This window comes from Etheostoma cragini, chromosome 4 (assembly GCF_013103735.1).
Source record: "Etheostoma cragini isolate CJK2018 chromosome 4, CSU_Ecrag_1.0, whole genome shotgun sequence".
NCBI classification, from domain to species: Eukaryota; Metazoa; Chordata; class Actinopteri; order Perciformes; family Percidae; genus Etheostoma; species Etheostoma cragini.
This window is the reverse complement of record NC_048410.1, coordinates 19,764,382-19,785,252: the sequence shown is the minus strand read 5'-3', so window position 1 is coordinate 19,785,252 and position 20,871 is coordinate 19,764,382. Positions and strand designations below refer to the sequence as shown.

At 39.7% G+C, this 20,871-nt stretch overlaps 1 protein-coding gene across 1 annotated transcript; it reads left to right on the top strand.

Annotated features, from left to right (window-relative positions):
- The first annotated feature begins 261 nt into the window (after positions 1-261).
- On the top strand, positions 262-18,899 carry st7l (suppression of tumorigenicity 7 like). The gene is made up of 15 exons (XM_034869937.1): positions 262-472; positions 878-960; positions 1,751-1,910; positions 1,986-2,040; positions 2,215-2,330; positions 2,552-2,630; positions 3,857-3,945; positions 4,840-4,940; positions 5,147-5,261; positions 5,354-5,426; positions 5,534-5,636; positions 12,179-12,329; positions 12,779-12,871; positions 13,792-13,931; positions 16,919-18,899. The coding sequence occupies exons 1-15, from the start codon at positions 304-306 to the stop codon at positions 17,012-17,014; spliced, it is 1,623 nt and encodes a 540-aa protein (XP_034725828.1). The 5' UTR covers positions 262-303; the 3' UTR covers positions 17,015-18,899.
- Positions 18,900-20,871: the final 1,972 nt, after the last annotated feature.

The window sequence follows — 20,871 nt, the reverse complement described above, 5'->3', positions numbered from 1 at the left end:
TAATGGGTCCCTTTGCAACTCAAGTCTATGTTTTGGAACATCTTCACTCACTCGGGTACTAAAGCCAGACATAGGCTTGGATTCATGTTAAACTCAACTGCTGAAAACGTTTGACCAACGACTTCTGTTGTTGTTAATATTTAATGTAGTTTAGACAATGAACAAAAAACACATGCTTTTCGTGTAAAACATGAATTAATATTCTTTCTGTAGTGACCGGAAGTGGATCTTTGTAGCGATTTCAAAATAAAAGTCGTTTTACTCTTAGATCACGTGACTGTGTTTACAGGCATCCGGAGAAACATGGAGGACACCGCTGGCAGTAATCCCCAATCTCTCGGATTTACAGAGAAATTAAAGTCTTGGCTCTCTTGGTCATGGACCTATGTGTGCTTCATTTGGTTCGGCATGGTGCTGATCATGATATACGTCCTGTGGAGCCCGCTGAAACTGCAGGAAACTCTCACCTCAGGTGAATTAATGCGACTGCTAGCTAGCTATTGTTAGCCTTTTGGTATCTTTCTTTAGCCGACAGCAAGCGGGAGCTGTTGTTTTGACAGTTCGGTGTGTGACTCATTCAAACACAAATAGAGGCGAATATCTGGTTAAATTCAAATCGAGTTTTTTTACATATCCAGCATTGCCAGCTCCTATTTATTTTATTTTCTAACGGCAGCGTGTATCGTATGTCCCCTTGTCATAATTCGGTAATGTGTTATTTTATGCTGCTTCGGTCTTCATGTCACCTGCTACTGTCTACTAGACCCACTGCCAATGTTTTTCTGTTGGCACTGACGTGCATGTTATTGCATGGGCCCAACTTCTCCCAGCTCTAGTTACATTATGACACTATACTGACTGTCACCTCTTCTTTCAGCCTCAGTGTTTTTGAATACACTGACCCCCAAATTCTATGTGGCTCTCACTGGAACCTCCTCTCTCATCTCTGGACTCATCCTTGTAAGTTATCACCTTAGTTATTCAGTGCACTGTAGAACATATTTAAAATAGTTAGTTACTCTTAGCAAACATTTTATTTAATTTTTTTGCTAATTTTAATGCAAATGGAAGACACAACTTGCAATGGCCTTGTCCTAAATCCTGAACTCTTATTCAGAAATCAATCATTAAACATAGATGAGCGGAAGCCTTGTTTTAGAGTACCATGTTGTCATTAAATCCAATACAGATATAATATGGAACAAAAGTTGAATGAAGCAGAATAATTTGGAAGCAGGCTGTGGCTCAGTGGTAGAGCGGTTGCCTGCCAATCGGAAGGTTGGGGGTTCAATCCCTGGCCCTGCAGTCCCATGTCAAAGTGTCCTTGGGCAAGACACTGAACCCCTAGTTGCTGCGCAGCTTTGAGTAGTCGTTAAGACTAGAAAAGCGCTATATAAATACAGCACATTTAAACAAACAAGATGTCGGGTGTATACAGACAGAAACATGACATGCAATGAACACAATTGACAGATTTTTGTCAGGGAAGAAAATAAAAGGTCAGAGCAAAAAATGTGTATGTGCATTGTCATTACAAGGACAGAGCATTTGTGTTTCATGGCAATTTGGAGAGAGGTTAAATTGCACAAGTTAAGTAATTTCTTTGCAGCTTTGAAAGGGGGTCATGGTAGACTATGTGACAGTCTAGTGATATAATAGCAATTGTCACTAAGGGATAACTGAGTAATTTTTATCTTATCCTATACTTGGAGTGTAAAGCATGTTGTTACCATATGTGTTCTCACCGCAGATATTTGAGTGGTGGTATTTTCGTAAATATGGGACCTCATTCATTGAACAAGTGTCAGTGAGCCACCTGCGTCCTCTTCTGGGTGGAGTGGAGAGCAGCTCCACGACTGGTCTGTTTGCGTCAGTTAACGGAGAGGCGGAGCCTAGGCCCAGTGTTTCAGGTAAATAAGTTTACAGTACAAACTATAACAGATATAATACTACTAACAGTAATAACAATATATTTCTTTCGGTAGAGTGTAAGGTCTGGAGGAATCCTTTGAATCTGTTCAGAGGAGCAGAATACAACAGGTATGTGTGACACTACTTAAAATGGATGGTTCATAATGCAAAACTATACATAAAGATGCATACCCTCTTAAGCTTACTTTGGGGTTTGGAGAAAGACAATTTGATGTAATTCGTTGTGGCAGAACTGTACTCAACTGTAGCAAAACAGTTTGTGTTTTATATGTTACACTACAGGTATACCTGGGTAACAGGGAAGGAACCCTTAACATACTATGATATGAACCTGTCTGCTCAAGACCATCAGACTTTCTTCACAGGAGACACTCCACAGTTAAGACCAGAAGATGCTGGTGAGTTAATTATATGCAAACTAAATCCCCAGTTTAGTAAAAAAAAAAAAAGAGAGATATTTATTTGACTCAAAAAGATGTCTCTGGTATTTTTGAAAATGTTCAGACAGAAATGCTTTTTGTTTATGTTTTGGTGCTTTTGACTTGGACACATACAGTGAAATATGTCAGGACTGTAAGGTGGCGTCTATAATAGGCTTGAGTTCATCATCTCATTGCAGTGATGCAGAAAGCCTGGAGAGAGAGAAATCCTCAAGCCAGGATCAGAGCAGCTTACCAGGCCATAGAAATGAACCACGAGTGAGTCCTACTCTTACACACTATCACACATGTTATATATATGGTCTACATAAATACTGTATCTATAAACATATCTTTTAAATAGTACAGTATCTACTTTTGTAATGAAGTTACCATGCTAGTACTCAAAGTAAGGCTGTGCAACAACAACAAAAATCGCTTCACATTCTTATTGCGATTCAAGCTCTACAGATTTGAAATTGATTCATGGAATTCCAAAAATGTGTTTTGTAATGGCGTGCAGGGTGGGAAATTAACACCCGGGTGACTTTGCCTTGTAAACCAGGCACAGTGGTTGGTGGAGTGGTTTTAGCGCTAGTCTGTGACACATATAGATGAGCTGAGGTACAGACAAAAGGAAAATTATCAGTTAAAAGAATTGGCAACATATCCTCGGTATTAAGAGGCCCGCCCTGGAGTCAGCGGTAGCTATGAATGGACAAACTGTTGAGGGCGAAGTAAAGAAAAAGAGAAGGTACTTTTCAAACAAGTGGCGCATTGAAGACAAAAGGAAACGAGGGAATGGTTAGGCTTCCTTCCCGAAAACCAGTCCATGCACTGGAAAATGTAAAAACATTCCTACAACACAGGAACAACTAACCTTAAATTCAAAATTAGAGGCAATAAAATAACCACAAGTCATCTCATATCAAATGCACTGCCATACAGCTGGCGAAGACGGGACCCCAGGAGCATAGTGTGGCAAGAACATTTGCCTATATTAATGAAATATGTATTATTAATTCAAATAAATAATGTATTGAAGCAAATTCAAATATGCTAGTGCACTTTCTTTATAAATTTGTATTCCGGAAAAATAGGTTGGTAAAATAGAGCATCCACCCACCAATGTAGCTGGTGGAAAAAAAAAATATTTTCCACCCTGATGGCATGGGAAAAGTAACTACCTTTACAAACAGATTTTTTTTTTTTAAATTGAGAACCGTTTTTTGATTTTTGCATCGATTTGTAATCGAATCATGAGCCTAAAAATCGATATTGAATTGAATCGTGACATTTTCTGAATTGTGCAGCTCTAACTCAAAGTAAGTAACTGGGATTGTGCTTGCTTCAGATAAGAGCATACATTAATATGATCATATTATGGTTTTTTTCATTGGCGCTTTCATACTCAAGTTAATGACTTGATTGCATTGTTTTGATGTGCATGCAAATGGTATGGGCTGTTGAAAATCTGTCCCTTTGTTTCTTACATGTGTGTGCAGATGTGCTGCAGCCTATGTGCTCTTAGCAGAGGAAGAAGCCACAACCATCACAGAAGCTGAACGGCTGTTCAAAAAAGCACTGATTATTGGTAAGAATGGATTTCATTAAGCATTAAGTACTCACCCATTATAGACCGTGAGGCACAGTAGCCGGTAGATGCCTAGTTAAAGAATAATTATAGCCACTTTTAGTCCTGATTGTGCGACATGGCCCTGTGCAGTGCAGGAGTGCAGAATGCATTCCACATCAATGTAATGTGAGTAAAAAATGAAATAAACATGAGAGATCTTTCAACACCCACCTGTGATGAAGGATCACAAGTGCAATATTCTACCAATGCAATCAATGCTTTTCCTTCACACAAGTCGTGTCAAAATGTAGTATGAAGTAAGGGATGTAACTGTATGAAAATTTATGCTCACGGTTATAGTGACTAAAATGTTCATGGTTTTTGGTATTATTGCTGTGTTCATACATTCATACTGCCTTTAGCAGCAACTTTTTTTCCTTCATGTTCTGCAGACAGGATAACTATCTTCAATCAACTGTCCTTTGACATTCTTATAATAACCAGAATATGCCCATGCTTCAGACTTAGTCCTCTTAGAGGGCTGATAAATGTCCTGAGCGCTGTCGTCTCCTCCTTCCGCCATGATTCCAACTTTAAGAAATGCACCTTGTAGGCTACGCAGTGCGCCTGCGCGGCAACTTCAGGGGACTCAGATAAAGCTGGGAAGGATTAAACACACGGTTTTATCACCGTGGTAATCCACCGTGATAATAATGATATTTTAATCGAAAACGGGAACTGTTATTGTCAGCATTTTTATCGTGGTTTACCGGTAATCGTTACATCCCTATATGAAGTTGTATTATACATAATAATACAATTTGATCCATGTTATGCATGTTTTTAATTTGTATTAACAGATATGTGATTTGTTTTTTTAAATGTCTCATATTTTCTGTTTGCCATCCACAGCAGGAAAAGATATCAACTTACTGGTGTACATTAAACGCAGACTGGCAATGTGTGCACGCAAGCTGGGACGGATTAAAGAAGCGGTGAAAATGATGAGAGATGTGAGTTTTTTTTTTTTTTTTTTTCTACCAGAGTAGCACCTAATAGTGCTTACAACTATTGTTTGCAAATGTCCAATTACTTATATACTGGAGTAACCAAGGCATGTTTACTGTATTTAAAATAATATACATATATATATACATAATATAAAATAATAATACTAACACATTGCATAGTTAATGTATGATTATTTCTCTGTTTACAGTTAATGAAGGAGTTTCCACTTTTGGGAATGTTAAATATACATGAAAACCTCTTGGAGGCACTTCTAGAGCTTCAGGCATATGCTGATGTCCAAGCAGTCCTTGCCAAATATGATGGTGACGCACGTTTATCATACCATGTTTGTGCCATTAAATTAATCTTGAAAATGTATGACGTATGTGACCTCAATTTCCTCCTGCCATTGTAGACATCAGCTTGCCGAAATCCGCCACTATATGCTACACATCTGCACTGTTAAAAGCACGGGCTGTATCAGATAAGTATGTGTCCCTTTAGTTAAAACCTGTTATAATATGGCTGCTCTAACAGCAGCATTTAATAACGTTGTGAGCAGCAACAGTGTGTCATATGAGGTGTTCTGTCTCAGGTTTTCTCCAGAGGCCGCGTCACGGAGAGGGCTAAGCACAGCAGAGATGAATGCTGTGGAGGCCATACACAGAGCTGTTGAGTTCAATCCACATGTGCCAAAGGTCAGTCGTGAGACTAATATGTGTCACATGGATTCTGATGGTTGTTGCGGGCCACGAATCCCATTGATAACTAATATTGTGATATTGCGCTTGTGCATTATTTTTTATTTAGATCTCTGGTGTCTCATTTCCACACGCTTAATGAAACGTACTATCTGTTTCAGTTTATTTTCATCCATGCAGTTGCTATGCTGCAAGTGGTTTGCAACAAAAAAATTTAAAATCACATTATTTTTATATTCAGTGTGATCACGCAGGTCCCACATGCATAAAGATCACACACAGAACACACTGGTAGACAGGGAAACAATCCGTCAGACACTTCTGCTGTAGGTGAGTTATGTCAAAAGTAAGACGTGGTGTAGTCTACATCCTTAATGTTCCACCTCCGGAATTGCTCTATTCCCGCCAGAAAATCCGCCTGATTTCACTCATTTAGGCCAGATATCCGTTGCCTTGGGCTTTCTTTGTGTTGGAATTCTAAACTGCGGTGGATTTATGAGGACTATGGTTAACTGCTCCTCAGATCTCTGCAGGGTAAATCCAGGCAGCTAGCTAGACTATGTGTCCAATCTGAGTTTTCTGTTGCTTTACTAAAACAACTTTTAAACATACAAACATACGTTTCACCAAAAAACGTTTCGTTCCGAGCCTATTTTGCAGCGGCACCGCAGCTTTTCTCCGGTGCTTGGCACCACCCCAAGACTATTGTGATTGGTTTAAAGAAATGCCAATAAACCGTTTTCCTCCCATCCCAGAAAACTTAGTTGAGTAGCCAGACTCTCCTTCAGCACGTTTTGGAGGACGTTCTGGCAAAGAGACACTACATGTGGTGCAATTTAGGAATAGAGCAGTCTTCATTCCAGACTTGCCATATACTGGCTGACCAGCAGATGTCAGTGTAGGTCTTAATACAGGAGCTCATTTTATGACACCTGACGTGTCAGTTTTAGATCCTAAAGCTTGGTTTGCATGTGCATTTGTCTATTTTTTCTCAATTTCAATAATTTAGGGAATGATTGTATTTAGTATTCATCAATCCAATACAATTAAATGGGACACTATTGTATGTTTGATGGGCACATTTGCCTAATCATCAGTTACTGTTACTAGACAGTGCAGTATTTTTTGGAATCATACATGCATCATGTGTTTTAGCAGGTGGTTTAGTTTGAATTCCACATTTGGGTCCCTATAACAGATTGTTCACAGTTTTGCATAAGAAGAGAGCACCTCTATATACAACTGAACCAGAGATAACATGGGACTACAATTGGGTATTTCTCTGGCCTGTCACACCAGTTCCCACAGGATTAGATGTCACACATGCACACACACACAGAGTCATACACAACTAGTTGGTTGCAGCAGAGTTTTGTCTCAGTTTAGCCTTTGTAGTGTGTAGGTGTTTCATCTCATGGGCTCCTTTTCTGAGAGAGAGAGAGAATGAGAGAGAGAGAATCTGTGTGTATGAGTGTGTGTGGGTGGTGCAGGGATGTTAGCCAGCACTTTGATCCAGCCTTTGATTTTAAAGTGAGGCCCTCATTTTCAATGTTTCCCACTACTCTCCATCGGCTGCGCCCAGAGGCAGCATATTCTCTACCCCACGTACCCTCATCCTGTTTCTTATTCTCTCATGTTCCCTCATCCCCTGTTTGAGCCAAACAAAGAGTGTGATGTTGGCCAACCTTATGAAATTTGTAACACACCTTTCACAGAAGATTATTAGTAGGCTCATCTTTCAGCGTTTGACTGGCATCTGGTAATACTCAGGCCTCATAACAGAGTTGTGTTACCTTTTTGACCCACTGGATGTGAAAATGTAACAGGGGGGGTGTTGCTTTGTGTTGTCCTTCTGGCATTATGAGTGCACCTGTGATTGCGGCCTTTTTAGACACGAGCTGGTCTGTTACCACTTGAAGTAGGATCTGCAAAAGGCTTTTTGTCCAAAAGTTCCCTAAAGCCTAATTCTGTCCTTCTGTGTAGATTTGACTCTATTTTCGTTAATATTGTAGAAACCAACCCTAACACCATCATGTAACTTAAACTTAAACTAATGAATACTATATTATGTATATTCATTATATTTACATCAGAGCGAGTAAAGGGGACTCAATAAGAAAGTCTGTGTGTGTTTGTGTTGCTATAGAAAAGCCCTAACAGCGCTGACTCAACTGAACTGAACTGAGTAACGCAGCTTTGGCAAATCTGAGTCTGTGTGTATTTTTTTTAATTTTTCCACCGTTGTAATCAATGTACCAGTTGGCCATGGCTAACACCGGATTGGGAAAGGACCGTAGCCCATTTTGTCCCTGTACCAGCAGGATAATTAAATCTGGGTATGAAAAAAAGTTTCTTCCTCCACCATTATTAGCACTGACGTGCCCTCAAGCAGGACCTTTAACCCACAGACTGTGGTTGTATCAGGTAGCTTCCAGGTGTGAATGTGTGTCTGTGCGAGTTTCAATAGGGAATTTTTTTAACATCACGTAAAGCTCAAAAAAGAAAAGGGAAAAACCCAATGGAAGTGGAAGTGAAGGAAGGAATAATGTTGCCTGTGTTATCAAGCATGCCATGGAGATTATAGATGAATATTATACTGGGCTACATCACATGAGCTTATTCAAACCGCTCAAAAAGCTATACACACACTAAACCCACATCCACACACACATGCTTCAGTTCTACCCACCTCCCACAAAACCCACCCTTTCCCTCACTAGGTCTCAATCTTGCCCCTATTTACCTCCTTCTCTTTTCTATTTTCCTCTCCTCCTCATCTTCTTGTCCTTCTCTATTAATCTTTCTCCTCCTTCACCCTTTCCTCCATCTGTCTGTCTATTCCAATCAGCTTCTCCCATTGCCAGTGGTTAAGGGACTGACAGTTTGTCAGATGCTTGGACAACTGATCAAGTGTTCCTGCTATCTGAATCTGTTGTACATTTACATTTACCAACACTTTGGTCTATACATGTTCATTTTGAAGCAGTCTGAGGGACCCAGTCCCATCTACCTTGCTAGTTTACTCCACTTTGGAAGGCGGTTTTTCATCTCACCCCATTCTGGTTGACATGTTCTCAGATCGCCTGTCGAGGCTCAGAAATAAAGACCGTTGCTTAGTTTACCTCAGAAATGGGCTATTTGGTTTGTAAATTGAGACAGAGCAGCAGTCCTGGGTTTGTTCAGAATTAAGATGGATAAGGTTTGAGACAGGCAAGGCAACAGCGGTAGTTAGGAATAGCCTCATCTTGGCCCACTTTGGGATAAATGCTGTAAATTGTCTGCCACTGTCCTCTGTCCTCAGTAGAGCTTGGCGTAGCGAGTAGCGTTGTTTACTGACTGCATGACATTCTTAATCTGCAACACCTGTGTTGTTTGTTTTTATTAATTCATTTTGTTCATCCACTGTACGTGTGTGTGATTGCCGGGCCTTTATAGAGCCAATACAAGGCTGATGTCATTGTTGCCTGTGTGTCCCATTGTGAGAAGCAAAATGCTGCAGTTTAGAATCAGAAGGCCGCTTATGAGTTATGCTCTGGGCTTATGACGGCCCAGGGATAAAAGGAGAACACATGAAACTCAATCCCTTCATCAAAGAGACAACAGGGAGTGGAGAAGCAAAGGGGGACAAGAGAGTGGGGGGGGGGGGGGCGGCCAGCACAGAGGACTGAGGTGTCACCAGGTCTAATGCCGTGGCATGTGAGGAAGGACAGCTGAGCAGCCAGCCTCTCTAAATGGTTAATCTTAAATTACAGAGGACCCAGACCTACAAGTGTGCCATATACTGGCCAATCATGATCAGCAACAGATTAATGGGAAGTAGAAACCTGTGTAAAACTGTAAAATATCCTGAATAACAAATTAGCTCGCTTACACATTATCAAATCTGAACATTAAGATTGGGCCCCAAAGTAAGATCACCTTCCTACTAATCATTTGGTTCTTCATGCATGTCCTCAATTGTTGTACCGAATGAATGAATGTATATTTTTATTATCTGTATTTATATTTTTCCATTACGAATGCTTACTTTTTCAATATTAGTTATTTTATGGTTACACTTCAATATAATTTATATAATGGTTACTCACTTTTACTATACTATTTAATCACATATCATTCAATTTTATTTCACGTCACTTACTTACATTGCAATATTTTTTGTACTATGACTACTATAATAATATATAGCCTTTTATATAATGCCACTTTCAGTACTTTTTGCACATCCGTTTGTTTTTACTGTGGAAAAGTGCTGCTTTAACAAGTGAATTTCCACATTGTGGGATGAATAAAGTATTTTTATCTATTGTATGTCATTTTTTTAAGTTACTGTAGTAGTTTTGCTCTGCAACAGAGAAGTGGTAGGTTTACTGGCTACCTCCACACTGGTGCCGGGGGAGTAGAGGAGGGCAAAAGGTTTAAAAGGTGAGGAGGATGAAGGCGGACAGTCAAATGTCTTGGCTGGAGCAGCAGAGTGAGCTGATTTAAGTAAGTCAGACAGGATAAGTGGGAAGGTCAAACCAGCAGCTTCTGGTTGTCTCTAGCTGCCGATCCTTGTAATGACTACAGACTGTGTCAGGATTGAAAGAGAAGAGACAGGACGGTCTTTGGGAATGCTTGAGTGAAGTGAGGAGAAGTGTTCACACCTGTTGGGTGGCTGCGTGCTTGATTGAGCTTTTACTCATGAGGGTGAGAGATTCAGGAGGTGGCGAGTGAGGAACAGACAACAGAGGGGTGAGGCGGGCCTGGCAAACTGTCTGTATTGAACATAATATACAGAAATATTTTATGAATATGGCTTTAGTACAGCAGTGAGGTAGATGAAGGAAAAGGATAGGATTGACATGACTGACATTGCTAAATAAGCGAAACAGATTACCAGGGGTCTCAGGCTCTTATCTTGCAAGCTAAAGGAGCACGGAAGAGGGTTGAAGGAGGACAGGGATGAGCCAGGTCATAGAGCGTGTGCAGGCTGTGATCATGGGGGTGAGAGTGGAGAAAGAGGGTAAGGCAGGGGGGAGATGGGTGAAGCAGCATGGTCTGGCTGGCTGGCTGGATGGGTGGATGGATGGCTGGCTGAGCTTGTGACCATGGAAGGGATTAGACAGGATTAGCTGTGGGGTAACCTTCCCAAAGTGTCAGTCTGAGATCCAGAGTGCTGTGAAGCTGGCCGCCTGGGAATCCAGCCCAGGGGGCCCCAGCCCCGCACATGGATTTTGTTTAACACACTGGGCACGACAGACATAAAGTACATAGAGTAGCACGTTCATCAAAGTCAACACACTCCCAGTTAATGATTTATCTATGGACAGAGCTAAGGCTTAATTAAAAATATATATTGCAGAAAAGCAGCACACAATATACTTGTATTAGTTGTAGATGCTTATTTTTTGTCATTTCAGAAAGCATACCTGTTCTATAGGTTGTAACTCTGGAATGTGGGCTTTTGTCAGCACAGTGAACCGACTGACTCACTGGGACAAACTTACATAGTAGGGGAAGAGAGGAGGGGGCGGCGGGGGATGTTACGCGTTCATGGAATGAATGTACTGTACTGTAACAATAACACATACTCAGAGAGCTTTGGGGAGCTTTTCCCTCCCACCTTGAACAATTGAAAAATAAGGCTGTCAACAAATACCTCACATGAAGAAAATATGTTTTCAGTCTGCAGGGAGTTCACCAGACGGAATTACACAATAGAATAAGTGAAGTGGTGACTGAGAAACGGGAGAAGATGTGAATAAAACCATTAAAGCTGAATACATTGATTTTTGACCACAAGTGGGCAGACCTTTAAAAAAGAAAAAAAATGTAAAATTGATGTAAAAATTACATCATCAGAATTTAAAAGTGACCAGCACAACAAAGCAACATTCCATTTGAGTTGCCTCTTTCTCACCACCTGTAGAACGTAAGAATGCAAATACACACTGGTATTTTAGTTGTGATTTGGTTGCCTTAGAATACCATTTGGTCCTCTTTTGCTTGCTAAATCTAATAATAATGCTTATGTAATAATACGCTGTGGGAAGAAAAAGCAGGATGACATCAAATGTCTCCAAATGAGTGCAAACGATGACATTGCAAATAACATGGCATTCATCTAAGCCCACATGTTTCTGGGCCAGCCAAGGTGTTACCAACAATTTTACATCTGCTCACTGCCATTTTGCTGGAAATGTATTATACAATTGGCTTGTGTACTTGGTGTGAGCACCTGACTGTGGTTACAGTATGAATTAGGCACTGTTGGGAAGAGCCACTAAGACTGAACTATGCTGAAGCACATAGAATTTCCCAAAGAAAAATGTTGATCCCACTGTAGCTGACTGCGGATTTTATAAGCTGAGAAATCAGAGTTATAACAAAAAATTTAAAAGGCAATGCACATTATCACAGATTTTTACACCAGTATAATGTGCACCTATACTTAACGCTACCGCTATTCTTTACCATGTCCAGGAGGCAAAAAGCATTAAGGCATTGTACTATATTCTTACCTGAAATCTTGTATTTCCTCCTCTCCCTGTCTGTAGTACTTATTAGAGATGAAGAGCCTGATCCTCCCTCCAGAGCACATCTTGAAGAGAGGTGACAGCGAGGCAGTGGCATATGCTTTCTTCCACCTGCAGCACTGGAAGAGGGCAGAGGGAGCCTTAAACCTACTACACTGCACCTGGGAGGGCAGTAAGTATCAAAATTACTTCTTTTATTGAGTATACTGCTTTGTATAGGAAGTTTTTTTCTATGTAAATGATTTGTTTTTGTTGTATTTGAAATCCTTACTTTTTGTAATTTTGTAATTTGTTTCTGTTAAAAGTGAATAGACCTCCATTCTGTGTGTGTTCAGAAGTTACTATTATATAGTTAGAGACTCTTCCTGGCTGCTTGTCATTTTTATAATTGTTGTGTCATAGGTCATATATGCACAGCACCCACAAATATGTTACTTGTGATTATACAAGGATTAGATCACTGCTCACACAAAGCACAGGAAGAATGTTATTGTAATGTTTCGGCTGTTAGCATCTTTTGCTACTGCTAAATTTATTTACTGAAAATGGTGTTTAAGTCCTACTTGTTCAGTTATTCATCTTTATTCACTTTCCTATTTGCGCCTGCGTGTGTCTTTACAGCCTTTAGGATAATCCCCTACCCACTGGAGAAGGGTCACCTGTTTTACCCCTACCCAGGATGCACAGAAACAGCAGATAGGGAACTGCTGCCCTGTAAGTACAATAGCCAAAGCTTACGTATATGTAGTCCATTAGAGGTGCGGGAGGTAGAATTTGAAATAGAGTTAGACATCCTCCTGCAGCTCTCTCCCTCTCGCCGCTCGGACCAGCTCCACCTATCAGGCGCAGAGCTTCATACAGTAACCGTTACGAGTACTGATCATTCATTTCATCCCGCAGCCATTCTAAAAGAATGGCCCCCTTTTTTTTTCTCCTTTAAAGCCCTACCATAAGAAATTCAATCTAATTTAATGATAGTGTCAAATCGTAACAGATGTTATCTGGGGACAATTTCCAGATAGAGTAGTAGGTCTAGACCACACGCAGACAACCGACAATTCCCACAAGAGCATGCATTTTTTTGTCGTGTCTTCACAGCAAATGTCTGCACCCTGGAAAATAAACACAACTATAGTTTTCCACAATGTTGTTCCTTTATGTACTATTTAGAGATGAATGACAATAAAGTCTCCTCTTAATAAATAGTTAAGCTGCAGCCCTGAGTATTTGGCTTTTATCGAGGGAACATGCCCACACAATTGCATTTGCAGATCAGCCAATAGAAACATTCTCTCTTTCTTAAATGACCTGTGATTGGCCAGAGTCTGCCTTGAAGGCTAGATTTTCTAAAGCCGGAAAACAGCTAAGAAGGAGTTGCAGAAGTTTAGTTTTGTCTCAGACCGCTTGAATTTCAATATGCTGAAAGATTGTTATGAGTTTTTCGCCCAATGACTCCAAAGTAAAGTGCTAACCCCAGCTTTAATGTGCCTAGTTGCTCCTAATTTGATTGTGTAATTAGTCATCTTCTCACTATTTAAACCCCACGTCTCTTCAAAATGCTTCATATTTTCTTATCTGCACTGGTTATGCCTGTCTTGCTCCGTTTTTGCTGAGCGTTCTCATTTTTGCTCCAGCTTTCCACGAGGTGTCTGTGTACCCAAAGAAAGAGCTTCCCTTCTTCATCCTCTTCACAGCAGGCCTTTGCTCCTTCACTGCCATGCTGGCCATGCTCACACATCAGTTCCCGGAGCTCATGGGTGTTTTTGCCAAAGCAGTAAGTACTTCAACTCACACATCTCAATTTCATTACAAAAGTTGCTGTTGTAAAATGTATAGATGCTAAATCAAATAGTCCGTTCAAAACATGCCTGGTCCGAACGGGCTGATCACTTGGCCTCTGGTATTCCTGCTCTCAGGTTTCTCAAGAACAGTTAACAACTTTACACTCGACACCGCACTTCCTTGGGTTCTGAGCAAGACACAAGGACACAAGATACGCATAATTCACAGCTAGCTTTTTGGGACCAGGCTATTTCTAAAGTGTTCATTCCGAAAGTTAAATCGCTACAATGTAACATCTCCTGTCTCTTCGGTCTCTCTTTCTTCAGCTGTTCTATGGTGGCCCACTCTCAAAAAAAAAACTAAAAATAACAACAAATATGTCCCGTAGATCTCAAGAGCTCACAATCGACACTGCCCTTCCTTGGGCCCTTAACCATACACCCACACAGTGTGAAATCATTTGGATGAATGGTTGTTGAGAAAACTGAAGGACAGACACACAGCCAAGGAGACTTTTTCCATTTGAAATAGATGTTGTTTTTAACCTGAACCTTTTAACCCCTGTGGTAATTGTTTGCTTCCATCACTGTCAGTATCACTGGAGGCTCATGGGAGTTGTAGGCCAAGAAATCTGTGCATCCCATCAAAACAAGCTTTAGCCCAAATTAACCTATCAGTGACCACAGCTGAATAATGCAAGCCTAGCGCCACAGCAAACATAACAGTGTAGCTTACTGCTTTAAAGTTTCAGAAACTTTGACTGCGTGCATGGTTTCCTTTTGCTGTTTATTTATTTTAGAAGTGTTGTGTTATCCGTTTTAGCCAATTTGGCAAATCCTTACTTTGGTTAATCCTTTGTTTATGGTTGCCCTGTTTATTAGGGCATGCCTTACATAGACTTGTAGCAAAAACAAGACCAAAGAAGACATCTAGTGCTCTTTCTTTTGTTATGGGAAAGATTGGGGGCAGATAGGATTTATATAGCAGCCCTGGCAAGCCTGGTTTGTGTAATGTTCAGAGGGAGTGCATGAAAACCATTGAGGGAGGAACATAGAGGGCCTCACTGCCTTCTGAGGAAAAACAGATTTCTCTGAATCTGCTGCTCTTGAACAGATATCCAAGCAAGGCCAGACAGTGATGGTGGTGGCAGTCTGCCTTTCCTTTATTTATGTACACCAGACATGTAAAGCTTAGTCGTTTGAATATGTTTCATGTACTGAATGGGTTTAGAGGGGTACTTCATTTGCACTTGTCTGGCCAGGCTGATACGTCCACTTATGAGACTATTAAAGTGTCAAGTGTATCAAGCTCACCTCAAGTCATTTCAGAGAGAAACCGTATTGTAATATTTTAGAGAACATTTTACTAGCTACTAGTAACATGTGCTTTTTAAATGTTTTATCATACACAAACTTCCTAGCCTAGATCTTAATCTTAGATCTAAGTGGATATGCTGTATGCTCTGCTCATAAAATGAGTGTTAGAATTGCTCCTTCTTGGTTCTAAGTATGAGTACTTCCAAGTTTTGGTAGATTTGTTATGAAGCAGCTGTGGCTCAGTGGTAGAGTGGTTGCCTGCCAATCGGAGGGTTAGTGGTTCGGAAGGTTGGTGGTTCGAACCCTGTCCCTTCATGTGGAAGTCCTTGGGCAAGACACTGAACCCCGTGTTGCCCCCCATGCTGCGCCATCGAGTAAATGTTTATCTGATGGGCAGGTGGCCCCTTGTACGGAGGTGCCAGCTGCTCATGAATCTGTGTGAATGGTGAATGGTTCCTGTTCCTAGTCGATAAGGCTACATTACAATAGAAAAACAGTCCATTTATTGCTGCTGGTTTTTATAACTGACAGCAGAAAATAATTTTTTCAAATATGCTGCAAAAAATATTTTTTTTGCTTGCTTGACTTATTAAACTATTAATTAATGTACTATCTAGATGATCTAACAGTTAAATTAGTCATATTTTGTGTTTTCAGTATAGCTGTAGCCCTGTTTAGACCAGGTTAATGGGATTGGTATTGGCTGCATAGTACATCCATTCATGATATTTGATTGGTGTGAATGCCACAGCATTAGGTTGTCCTATTGGTTTATGCAGTTACACACCTACCATTGGCATATGTGACCATTTGCTCAGGGACGGAATAACAATGTGTGATAATGGCCAAAAGTACGCACATAGAGTTCATATATATTGTTTGTGATTGTCATATTATAGGTATACTATGATAGCAACAGTACTGTATATTTTTCGTAATTATCCTCCATGAGTTTTGCACTTAGTGTTCATTCATACACCATCTTTAGGTTAAAAAGGTTGCTTGGCTTTTGCCAATTTTTTTTTTTTAACAATTCTTTACACAATTAAAGCTTTAAGTCCATTCCCTTCTTTTACTTTTTCACTATTTAGAGACCAAAAGAGAAACCGAAAGGAATGAACACGATTGATTTGATGTATAAAAGTGTTGACATATAAATCATGGATAATGTGAACTTTATCTCCAAATCGGATAAGTATATTAAACTGTCACCACTGTTTCTACAAGCAATTTAAAAATGTTTAATACTTGCATAATGCTGCTTTGTTTTTGTCTTCCCTGTACTCGGGGAAGCTTTTGGATTTCATGTATAAAAATATTTGGCTGTGGATTGCCCTGTTGCAACTCAAATGCGATTTGCATCTGTCCTGCATCCTGTCACCTGAACAATAGCCTTGTTTTTATTGTTCAGCTTTATGGGGCAATAAAGTATTTGTTTAAATGTAACTTAATCCATTCAGGACAGTACTTTCTTATTCTTTTTTGTTTCTTTTGAATCATATTTTTGAAAATATATTACCTCTGGCTTTGAAACTGAATATATAAGTTCCATAACATTGTATTTTATGAGTTTTACTCCAACATTAACTAAGAGTTGGTGGAAGAGGTTTTACTGGCATTCAACTGAAGGCTCATTCTGCTTTTTTTCCTCTTCCTCTTTCAGTTCTTCAGCACACTCTTTGCACCCCTGGGTTTCTTCGCAGACAAGATGGAAAGCTTCATGCCGTCCAGTTTTTGGCACCAGCTGACTCGAATCTGACCCCATCTCTCTCTCACACACAGACACAAACACACACAAGCACACACACACACACACACACACACACACAGACACCAATATACACACACTCCAGACCCTCGGACAAAAAGTGTTTGCTCTCCTGTCTTCAGCATTACTGTCCACTTGCTGCATTGTCACTGATTATGTTGGCTGAGGTTGTATCAACATGGCAATATCACGCTAAAGATGCTCTCCCACACTGTTCCAACAGCCGCAGTTTTTCCAAGAGCACATTTAGTGAATACCATTTGCAATGATTACATAGGGTCGTTCATCAGCCATGATGTTAGCAATGGGCAAATTCAAGTTTTTGTGTATCCCACAAAGCATTGCTGCATATATTTGGTGCAAAAATCTAATTAGGAATTTAATAGAGGCACTTCATCGCAATAATAAATTCAATAAAATCATGAAAAAAGCATGTTTTTAATACATATCAGACTACTGTCAGATGAGTTAGTAACAGAAAAGACAAAAAACAATGTACATTATGTACATTAAGGATGTTTTAAGGATTTGTTCACTGATATAACCCTGTTAATTTATTTATTTGTATCACAAAAGATCCCATTGGATATCTGGGATGGGAACCTATGTGTCCTATATCCTCCTCTAAGTGTCCAGCAGACATCCAGTGGGGAAGATTTAAACGTCTGTAAGAAAAGGGGAAAAAAAGCTATAATTTACAGCTTTAGAGTGCCTGCAGTGTATACAACGCTTCTGCAGTTTCACAGTTGTTACTATGGCATGAGACCCCAGCACTACATCACTGGGGCAACCCCCGCCCCTGTAACACCGAAATGTAAATGGCATCATCACTGGTCACAGTTAAGCCTGTCATGGCGTCACTCATTTCTGCTGATTGCACTACAGTGTTTCAAACACCAAACAAAAATGAAAGAGGCAGACATTGCCATAGTCATACAGAGAATTAACCGGCACAGGCAACCTAACAATAGCTGTAATACACGATGTTACAGTAGTTCTAAATAAACAGACAAGCCCGCAGAGAAGCATTTGGAAATAGGGGACAAAATGAATAGACACGCACAGACATATTGTACAAAGGAAGCTATTGTTTTACTTTGTATGTACAAAATCACTTGCTTTGCCTTTGACTGTGTCTGTTCATTGTGTTGATTCTTCTAAATGTAATGTAAAACTAACCGGTAATGTAATAACCTGTCAGAAACAAATGTACCTGGTTCTAAATCGTGAAAAAAAAGCCTGTACATGTAACATATAATCCTATTATCGGTGTAAAACATAATGATTGACCTTAACAACACTTAATTGTTGTTGATGAGAACATAATGCTACATCATCCACCATTTTATTACATTAACAGGTTTACTTAATTTAGACCACTTAAGCCGCCATTGTTGACTTTATTTTGTCAATTGTCGACTACAAGAACATTTACTTTACACCAGAATCTACTGTAAATGACAATTATACCAACAACTCTTCTCTCTACTTTTAATAATAAATTGTGATAATGAAGTGCCTTTTAGTACATCACAATAGTTAAACACACCAATTTGGAATTTACGGCACCTAAAGTATTATTGTCAAGTTGGCAACTCTGTTCAGCTTTGATGGATTCAATGAAATACACAGACACCTTCAGAAAATGTATTTATAACAGAACTGCTGATGTTTTATTATATTTTTAATAACCCCGGTCTACTCTTAAGATTCAGTTTTGAGCATCTCACTCCATGGTCTGTAATACGCCTGTTTCAATTTCTGACACTTGAAATTTTAAAGTACATGCTGAAGACAGGAGATTGTTTAAAATATTGTAACTACTCTTGGATGAGTTTGAAGGCAAAACTTACAATAAATGTCTCTTTCAGTGCAACTAACTTGTGATTTTTGTGATATTGTTGTTAAAATGCTGAATTCATATTTTCTAAATGAACGTGTACTGAATATGTCACTTTAGTTGCAAGTACCTGATTAGACAGGACAAACGGTGCTAATAAAAACTTTTGGTTTGTTCAAAAACTATTTTCAACATGAAGTGGGAGACATATTTAAGTACTTTCCTTTTGCACACTGGATGCAATTCCCCTTCATATTTTAAAACCCCAACTGTATTGATAAGGAGTTAGTATCTTTTTTAAGGACAAAATACTCACTCTGCCACCCTGCCACTTCTCCTGGACTATATAATGCCAAGAGCCATCATTATGATTACACCACTCCACTACCATCAGCAGATGCTTTTATGTGGCATGTTCCCAGTGAACCACTTGGTGCCATAATCATACTCCATACACTCACGCTCAAGTGGCAAACAGCAGTAATGAAAATCAAGCGTTTTCTCTCAGTGCCAGTGTGTGGTTTCCTGCTCCCTGTTGAAACATGAATTGTTCGCTGACCTCCGGAGTCAACAAATAGGTGGTGTAGACAGAGAATATTTTAATTAATTTACATTTTTATCTCTCTGTGTCCTTAATGATGATAAGAGATGTTTAGGGCATTTACAACATGTATGGCCATAGCCAGTAGGGTTTGTAAGAAAGATGAAATGCTAAAAGGATGATTTGGAGCATGTATACTTGTGGGGGAAAGCCTCGCAGGTGGAAAATTATGTCCAATACAGACACGCAAACACTTCGACCCAGTTGACCCACTAAAAAAGAGTTTTAATGTGGTAACGCCATGCTGCCAGCCCATTGAGCTAACCAGCACCATGAATTAATGAACTCTTGATGTCTGGGATCTTTGCCAAGTGTGTCCCTGAAGCATCTGCCTCCAGAATAAAAAAATAACAATTTTAACATAGGTAGTGTTACGTCTGTCCCTTGGTCACTTTTTGATACTTTTTTTTTTTTTATTCGAGCTGTGTAATTATGACAGTATGAGAATAGGGTTTAGTCCCCTGATGACCAACCGGTGAGTTAATAATCAACAGCTATGAAACATTAGACTGCAATGACTGGGTCATGAAAAACTACCAGGTCGGTGACATTATTTGTGAGGCCATCAATCTCTAAATAGAGTTTTGAGCTGGTTCAGGCAGGCATACATTTCTGTCATTGCGTTTATCTTGTATTATGTTGGGCATTTTATTTTGGTATGGTTTTAATTGTCTGGTATTACTCCTAAAATTTTGCATTCTTGGTCCTACCATTTAAAGCACTATATTTTAAAAACAAATCTGTACAAAAGTTTTTTTAGGTTTTATTATTATTATTATTATTATTATTATTATTATTATTATTATTATTATTATTATTATTATTATGACTATGACATATACCAAACACAAATCAAGCACACCCCTTGATAGGGCGGGCTATTTAAACTGCCAGTGCCCTACCCACTGGTTTGGTGTTTGAGCTACTAGCTAGCCTGCCGCTAACATTGCTAGTTTGCTAACACTTCCGAATCCACTTGTTGCAGATGTCGTACTTAATTTATAAGCTTACATGCTAACATACGTCCTGTTTTTGGTTTAGTGGAGAAGTTTAGGTTTACAAATGATCCCATCCCTTTGTCTTCTTCTGCTGGAATTTATCAGCTGTGGACTTTAGACGCCATTAGCAGTTTTCCTGTCAGCTGGTAACTCTTCTCAAAGATGGACTTCGCTGACACTGCTTTAAGGTACGTGCTGCCTTTGCTAACATGCTAATGTTCAGTGATTTCTTAATTCTGCTCTGCTGTTTCTGTGCCTGGCAATAACATAAAGTGTTGATGCTGCTGGCCTGTTTCTCTTCTGATTTGTTTATGAGCTGATTTCTGTTTTTAGGCTGCTTTCATCTACCTTTTGGGCCTACTTTTGTTGTTGTTGTTGTTATTGTGGTGCCTCTGTATTATAGAGGCTG